Source organism: Drosophila willistoni (genome assembly GCF_018902025.1).
Source record: "Drosophila willistoni isolate 14030-0811.24 chromosome XL unlocalized genomic scaffold, UCI_dwil_1.1 Seg141, whole genome shotgun sequence".
Lineage (NCBI taxonomy): Eukaryota > Metazoa > Arthropoda > Insecta > Diptera > Drosophilidae > Drosophila > Drosophila willistoni.
The window spans coordinates 8562438-8571555 of NW_025814052.1; the positions used below are offsets into that span (position 1 = coordinate 8562438).

Below are 9118 nucleotides of genomic sequence, written 5' to 3' on the forward strand. Positions count from 1 at the left end.
TGGCAGGGCGCGAAAGTCAAATTCCAAGTCGGAATCTGACTCGGACTCGTCCTCAGAAAGAGGTTGAGGTGGAGGCGGCGGCGATTGTTGTTGCTCTTCCTCCTCCTCAAACCATTCGATCGCCGACACCGAGAATGACAATGGTGGTGGTGGTGGTGGGGTCGTCGGTGTCGGTGTCGGTTCCTCTCGAGGGGTTGCCTCAAAAAGGCATTTTTTGGCGGTTGCGCCATCACCATCGTGTTTTGTGGCGATGTGGCGCTTTACATTGGAGAGTCTGCACTGTACAGCGCGGCCGTATACCCTGGCCCAGACCAGGCCACGGCGACACGGGCACGTGGTTCGATTCGAGCTACTCGCAGACCATCCGGTTATCACATGGCAGTGGCGTCCGCAAAGGGTAACCTATGTATGTAGTATAGACAACGACATTACTTGCTTTATCATTTTTATAATTTTCTATAACTAATCTGACAAACTTCAGGGCGGGGTATAAACACAGTTGGGGCCGTCTTTAATTTGATATCCATGCAATCCCATTCCCCCCAATAATGTGCTGGTGCTGTAGTGGCATGCGGGCACATCGGGGCTTCCAAGGACCTTTCAAAGTCCGACAACTGAGATGAATTAAACAGAAGCAATAGATAAAAAACAATTAGAATGCATTTTGTTCCTGCCATTGTTGAGTTTGGAAAATTATGAATAACGCCAGCATCAGCATCTTTTAATTTCTCTAGCAAAAAGATTCGTTTAAATAGAATGTGCTAAAAGCCAAGTAAATTTACTCCAAAATTTATTTCAAAACATTATAAATTTGACAATCTTCCAAGTTTTCTTTTCAATTTTTTCGGCCAATTTTTTTAGACCAACATATGGTCTAGAGATGCGCGCATTATAACATTATAAAAAAGTAAAAAAAAAAGCAATTTGCATTATTTGTAAAATAATGAAATAGAAAAATTTATATGGAATTAAATAGAGTTTACAGGTTTGAATAAAACAAAATTCTGTCAATTCTAACAAAATGCTTTGAAATATTTATGGAAATAAATGCACTTTTTTGAGTTATTTTTTATTTTGATAAATGTACACATTTAAACAAAATCTTTAAATTACCATAGTTAGTAATTGAATTTAATGAATAAGTTAAATGAATTTTTGGTGATAAAAAAAAAACGCATTCTGCTGCAGCTGCAATTGAATTGTTATTCCATTGAAATTAACAAATAAATAACAATTTAACAATTTATTTTTTAAATTGTTTACAAAACGTCAAAAATTTTCATAAAATGAAAATGAAATCTTTTTAAAGGCGAAAACGTTTTTAACTGGAATCTTTCTTCTTTGACTTTGCAGTAAAAATGTATGAACAATTAATTTTATAACAAATTAGTAAAAAATATATTTGAACTTTATTAATCTTTAAAATTTACTTCTTAGCTTTAACAATTTAGATATATAATATAAATATTAGCAAATTTCAAAAAGTTAATTTAAAAGGGGTTGAAAATGAGTATGTTTGACGGCGCCACTGCACTGGGGGGTTCGCAACTCGATGCTCGATGTCGCAGCTCGATTCAACATGCAACTCGATGCAACATCAAACAAAAGAGCGCTGTTTATGCAAAAGAGAGTAAGAAGAGAGTAAAAATCGTGAGAAATGGTCGGAATCGAGCAATAGAGTCAGACTCCGACCATTCAATCGAGCAAAAGAGTCAAACTCCGACAATAGAGTCGAACATGCAACCTTGGAGTCGAACGTCGAAGAAAAGAGAACAAAGAGCATGGAACAAAGAGAACAAAAAACTACCAATACGAAAGAGGCATGCCACCGAGATTTCAGGCAGGGCAGGTTGAAGAATTCTCGCTCCAGGCAGTGCTGCCAACTCTTCTGGGCTAAAAAATGCTAAATTAACTTTGTAAACCTGCTAGAAACGGCTAGATCAAATTCAAAAACATCCATAAAAATGGCCATTTTTTTGTTTTAGTAACATATTTTTTTATTTGAAAATTGATAGACAATTATCAAGCTCAATAAAGTCCATATTCTCCTCAAGAGTATAGGAGTTGTTTGTTCCAATTAAATTCAAATACTTTGGAGGCACTTCAAAGTTGTGGCAACATTTATTTGATCTACGCAATCCATAACTGGAAATATATATACATTTACGTTTAATAAGACGTCAAAATTTTGGATATGTATTGTGTTAAAATTATTAATTACCGTATGTGTAAAATCGAATTAAGTGTGTCTATGTTCATTGAGTTCCTCAGCTTTGATTTTACAATGTTCATCTGACTAAACACTCGTTCGACTTCCGCGTTTGACCACGGTAGCGATAGTAAGCTCAAGACAAAAGTAGCTAATGATTTAAATCGATGATTACCTCCCGAATCCACATAATTGTTTGCTTCAGCCCAAAATTTCAAGGTACAATCGGTATTTTCCCATTTCAAAAGATGTATGGTGTTGTACTGCAGAATGAGCTCTTCAATCTGAGTGACAGGCAATTTGAAAAGGTTTAGGATTTGAATAACAGAGCCCTTTTTGGCGTTCAATATTTTGTCAACAGAAAAAATGTCGATTTGCTTTAATATTTGGTAGTTTTCTGGTAATCTGAAAAAAGAAAAAAATGGTTAGCCTATTTAATTACATTTATAGAAAACTACTTACCTCTTTCTAAGCTCATCTATAAGTGAAATTAGAAATTCCGTGCACCTAAATCGAATTTCCATTTCTATTTCATCGGAAATATTTTCCTTTATTTTTTTGAGCAACATTTCGAATGCATAACCCAAAGGTAGATCCCTCTTGACATGTCCTTTAAAATCAGTATTCAGAACGTCAACTATGTCTTCAGGGGATATTATTTTTGATTTTAAAGAATTTATTCCAAATACAAGATCAGTTAAAAGTTTGCTTGCATTTGAATTGGTGGCCTGGAAATTTTTGTTTATAGCCTGCATTTCGCTTAATACTGGCTTTAAAAACGTTAAGTATAACAAATTAACTTCATCGCTATAGAATTTATGCAAGCTTTGCGCTTTAAAACATTTTTTTCTTTTGTTGCTGCAAGACTGAAATGTAGCTTAAGTTCAATCCACTGATGCAAAATTCTGGCAACTGCAGATTCAATGGATAGCCATCGTGTTTTGCAGACTTGCAGACTTTTAAAAGGTGCCTTAAATATGATAAAAAGTGTTAGAAAATAGAGAAATAAGACTGCAAAGTAAAACAAGACAAATAACACTGGACAAACACAATACAGATTAGTTATATCTGAAAAGACATATACAAATTTTAAGGAACTATGTATTGAGTACTCAAACACACACAAACACATAAAACATATATTCTAACTTACTTTATCACTATTAATCAACTCATATATTTTTTGATAATCTGATTGGCGTTTACTGCTTTTCGAGAACCAATTAAAGGTTTCGTACACAATATATTCCAAAGATTCAGGCAAAAACTTTGTACAGGCCGAATTCACTGCTAATTGAACTGAATGGCATATGCATTTGATTAATATTAAGGACGGTACACCCTTCTTCAATTCAGTATATACGCTTTGGTTTGAGCCAACCATTACACTAGCGTTGTCTGTACCAATACCAATCAAGTTTAAAATATTAAGTCCTAATCCTTTTATCTCTTGACGAAGGCTGTTAGCTATGGTCTTCGAATCTCCTGCCTCAAGTGGGACAAGAGACAAAAATGTCGATACCATTTACTGCCGGTGGGAACTGAAATAATTAATTACAATACCTAAAAAGATGAATCGTATGGTTTATCCGTATTAATTCATAAAATTTATTTTTAACTTACCAAGAGACTTGCAAACACCGACATCAGTACTTTCGTCCAGCAATAGACTGAATTGGGCATCACCAATATCAGTTTTTAATTCTTCCAGAAAACATGGTCCCAAAACATTTTTTATTATATTCGTGCACTTCGTTCTGTGGACTTTAATTTTATCTGCATCGAATTTTGTGGCGCACAATATACCCAAGTGATCAATTGGTGAAATTGCAGAATGGGTGGCAATATACAAACATAAGGCAGCTTCTTGTTGTTAAGTTTTGGGAAGCACATTCGATGTGAACACAATTTTATTTTTTTGTGTGAAGCTGCTTGGAGCCACCATATGTTTTTTTGTTTTTGCATGCCCCTGCAAGACGTAAATTTTTGATACTATACTTGACTTGCAATATCTGCAATAGCACTTCGACTCATCATTCGGATCTATTGTTAACCAATCCTTAAACGATGGATCTCGCAACCAGGTGTCACGCGGTTTCTGTTTATATTGAACATTCAGCATTTCAATGATCCTCTTTTTTCACGGGTTCATTTAACGTGAAATTCTTGTTAGTAATGGAAAAATATACAAAAAGATGACAAGAAGGCTTCATCAACTTCATGCTATCGATAAATGTGATGCCCCGTTTCCTAATTTTGAGCAGTGCTGACATATGTTAAAATAATGTTATAAAAGGCCAGTTTGAGTTACAAAAATGCTAATTTTCCCGCCAGCAGCTAGATCATAATTTTTCCTGCATTCGGCAGTTGAAAAATGCCAGATATGGCAGGAAAAAGGCTAAGTTGGCAGCACTGCAGGCAGGGCAGGTTGAAGAATTCTCGCTCCAGGTTGCGCTCTCTCTCTCTCTCTCTCTCTCTCTCTCTCTCTCTCTCTCTCTCTCTCTCTCTCTCTCTCTCTCTTTTGCGGTTATAGTCTCGCATGGCTCATTGGACAGTCGCTCCCGGCTTCTCTCTCGATTGGTATTTTTCGCTCTTCCTCTTTATTAGACTCTCCGGCCCGTAATACACTCAAAAAAATCTCAATTTTTAAAAGATTAATACAAATACAGATTGGTGGCCCCGAACAATACTTATCTAAACCCTTATCTACCCTTAAATACTTATCTAAAATCTTTTCAAATCAAAGAAATATTTTTTTTCAATCATTTATTTAATACAATTTATTGCACATTAATGCAGGAATTTCTTAATTTACCCGGAGTATTTTTATTTGTCGTTCGGAACCTATTCATGATAGTTTTTATTTTTGAAAACGAGTTGGTTTTCTTGGTTTTCATGTTTGAATATTTTTAACGGGTATTCTTGGTTTGATCTGTTTTTTTGAACCTTTTTAAAAGAAGTATCATTTGAAAACGGAAAAATTGATTGAGGTTAAAAAATAAAACTTGTTCTCTCGGTACGAGGACTTTTCAAAAAGTTCCCCACCACCGAAGTTAATGTTGGAAGATTGGTCCTTCTTGTTGTTTTTTTTTCTATACATAACTCTATTAAAGATGTAAATTGAAGGAAAGACGGTCCCGATATATATGATAGAGATCGGACATCTTTTTGGGAATCACAGATCTTAAATCATTTTCTTTATATTCAGAATTGGAGTTGGTAGGAGAAAAGTGCCCGGATCAAGTTCGCTGATACCTTTTTCTGAATAAACATACCGCATACATATATGTATCTATACCAGCCATCGAGTTGATAATGAAAACAAAATGCCAAACGTTTGTCGTCCAGTGGAATGCATTAATTATTTCATCAGCTTTTGAGAGAAGACTTATAAATGAAATCAACATCCTTAATTTCAAAATTTGTTGTTGCAGATAGCCCACAACTTGGCCCTATTGTTGTTTGACAAAAAAGTATTTTTGCATAAATCATTGGGTTACTTATATCACTATAATTTCTTTGGGAAAAAGTTACGTAACGAAATTACTTTTTCAACTATCAACTTCATCTTCATATTAATTTAATCCCTTTATATTTTATAGGATCATTGCAAAACACGACCCACAAACAGGCTCACTCTCTGATATATGTACATATAACAATCAGAAGGCAGCTATATATCTCGCACCCTTAGTGGACAGACTTTTAAATATTTTAGACCTGCCACTTCCCTTTTCATGAGATTTAATGAGATGGAAATTGATGGAAAATTGTGGATTGTCAATAAAAATGCTTTTTTATTCTACAAATCAGGAAACGCAAACTTTCTGAACAATTTCTCTTTTCTGAACTTAAAAATCGCAGGTTTAGTTTAACAAAAATATAAACTTACCTAAGGTAGGAAAACTAATATTTTTATAAATTTATAAATCGATTAATTACGTGTTCCAATTTAGACCCCATTCTGGCATTAATTTAGGTATTATTTTCTTAAAAACTGTAACGAAAACATATTTTGTTTAAAAAGCAGAAGAATCGGCTTTATATGTATTTGTTGCCCAAGAGATACATTTGTTCATCGACATAAGGCAAATTAGATTACTAATGCCACATGTAGTGCCAGATAAATAATCATAACTTACCGATTTAGAAAAACAAAAGTAATTGCCTCAACGAGTAAATAAATAAGCACAGCTGCGTTCACGATCAGTGTTGATAGATGGGCGGCGGGCATAGAGGGAAGAAAAATGAAGTTTTCGACCATATTTAATAAATAGTTACGAAACTTTTCGATATTGTTTGCAAAAGTAAAGGCCTAAACCCCCAAAGCTAAAGATAAACTGAGACTTTAAAAGATAAGTGGCATTTGGAGTGCATGGATGGTTCAGGGCGTCCAGATCCATCCCGAAATTTTAAACTGCCTACTCCGTGGAATACACGGTCTTTTAGACTAAATCCTACACAGAATAAATTTTTATACCATTCACCCATAGGGTAAAATGGTATATTAAAGTCGCCAAAATGTATGTAACAGGCAGAAGGAAGCATCTCCGACCCCACAAAGTATATATATTCTTGATCAGGATCAACAACCGAGTCGATCTAGCCATGTCCGTCTGTCCGTCCGTCCGTCTGTCCGTATGAACACCTAGATCTCGGAGACTGTAAGAGCTACAGCCACCAAATTTGGTATGTAGACTCGTGTAGTATGTAGAGTGATCAAGTTTATTTCAAATTTTTGCCACGCCCCTTTCCGCCCCCGCAATTTAAAAAAAAACGTTTCTCTCAAAAACTATTCCAGCTAGAGACACCATATTTGGTATGTATATTCGCTTAGTAATAGTGAAATTAAATATTGGTGAGTTTCTTACACATATAAATGACTATGCCAAATTTTTCAAGATCGGGTGACTATATCATATAGCTCCCATAGGAACGATCGGTGGAAAACTGTGACTTTGTCCAATAACTTCGTTATTTCTTATGCTAAGATTGTAGGCCATTCTTTCGCAAGCTTTAGCAATTTTAGCTAAAACGTTTTTTCACTTTGATGGCTATAGGTAAGGAAAGAGTTACCAAAAAAGTTGCAAGGGTATACAAACTTTCACGCGGTCGAAGTTAGCCGCGGCCCTCTGGTTAAATAATAAGCAGTTTTAAGAACAATTGTCGCCTCGAGTCTCGAGCCTAGAGTCTAAGAATTCATTTATATACACAACATTTCCCTAAATAAAATCAGTTCATATTTTGAATTCAACGAAAGAAGATTGGGTTATTTTTCTTCTCCCGGAATTCCTATTCATATATGGTAGATCATAGGATCGTACTTTCGACATTTTAGCAAGATGTTGACGAAAAATAACAGGAATAGAGCTAGATTCCTGTTTCCTGCAACCAAGTTATTCTAATTTAGTGGCCAAGGATGTCCCTCAACCTAAATGGTGTTCCTGGAATACAACAAGGAACCCTAAATGGAGAATGGGGCTGTTCTCAGGTCCCCGAGTTACGTGTCAGAAGCTGGAATATATGTACCTAGAAAACTTTGATACGACAATTCAAAAAACATTGATACAGTGAAAAAAACATTAGTGTTTTCTCCACCTCACTTTAAAAGTGACGCCAAATTTTAATTTTCAACAAAATATTTTAAGTATAAATAAAAGGAATTTAAATAAAAACCATTTCAATTATGACCGACATGGAAGATCAGGACACCCTGTCCAATGCCGAATTAAAAGCCAAAATGGTGTCCCAGGGTTTACCCAACATTGCTGTGACGGACAGTAGCCGAAATGTTTTAGTCAAGCGTTTGCGCGCGTCTTTGGCTGGCGAGACGCCTGGGTCGCCGTCATCAGCTGGAGCAAGCCCAAAGAAATCCTCCAAACGGCGTGATACATTGCAGCCATCCAACAGTTCGGAAGCCAAAGAGACCGAACGTCGCAGCCGCATGGTAGAGAAGAAAACCAAACAACCGGCTTCACTTGTTCCTAAACAGACGCGCCGCAAATCTAACACCAACACGGCACCTCCAAGCATAGAGGACCGAGATGGGACCAAAAAGCTGGAGACCATAGTGGATGAATTACAGCCACCGACACGGAATGTTCAGAACGAGAAAACTGTGGAGGACAATTCTGTTATTGTGCTGGAGTCTGATGGCAAAGAGGACGATGAGACTAAATCATCGACGAAAACTTTGGATTACGATTCCGATGAGACGAAATCGGCAAGGAAAACTTTGGAGGACGATTCTGTTATTGTGCTAGAGTCCGATGACGAAGAGGACGAGAAGACGCTAAAGGCTCCAAACCTCGTTTCAGTCGCTTCTCAGATTGCAATTGGCACCCATGGCAGTCGCTATAGCAGCTACACCATGACTAATACTAGCTCTGCCACAACACGCTATCGCCATTCACCAGCTGCTCCCTTGTACATGAATCGATTCGTTCGAAATCTGGCTCGGCTAAGAGCGGCTAACAGCTATTCCAGACGCACTGTGGCTGGATATTCGTTTTCTAATGTTGACTACGAACTTCAAGCACGCTACAAACCTCATGCACCCCGTGCCCTACGTCCCGAGGACACAAGTGTGTCCGTGGCCTTTTCCAACTGGATAAATAGTTTGGATGAGAAATTCGGATTAGAGTCCATTATATTCCTTTTGGTTGTCGTTCTAATTCTGATTGGCTTATATATCATATTTCACTAAAGAAACCATAATCAAGACTTGGATTTATAAATGTTCCTGAGGAAGCCTTTAAAGCATTGAACACAATTTATAGTTTATGTTCTTAACTTCCATTGCCAGATTGTTATAAGGCCCTTTTTAAGATTTTCGTATATCGTTGAGTGTTGGCATCAAATAAAAAAAACAAAAAATGAAGTAAGAAAGTCGTCTCGCCGACTTAGGTA

The 9118-nt window shown here is 36.5% G+C and overlaps 2 protein-coding genes across 2 annotated transcripts; one reads left to right on the plus strand and one right to left on the minus strand.

Annotated features, from left to right (window-relative positions):
- Positions 1–1997: 1997 nt before the first annotated feature.
- Positions 1998–3306, minus strand: LOC124460436. Its single transcript, XM_047011180.1, has 3 exons — positions 2672–3306; positions 2222–2614; positions 1998–2145 (listed from the first exon to the last, which is right to left on the minus strand). The coding sequence occupies exons 1-3, from the start codon at positions 2962–2964 to the stop codon at positions 1998–2000; spliced, it is 834 nt and encodes a 277-aa protein (XP_046867136.1). The 5' UTR covers positions 2965–3306.
- A 4598-nt stretch (positions 3307–7904) lies between these two features.
- On the plus strand, positions 7905–8915 carry LOC6648807 (otefin). Its single transcript, XM_002071774.3, has one exon. It carries the CDS (start codon positions 7905–7907, stop codon positions 8913–8915), a length of 1011 nt encoding a protein of 336 aa, XP_002071810.3.
- The last annotated feature ends 203 nt before the right edge of the window (positions 8916–9118 follow it).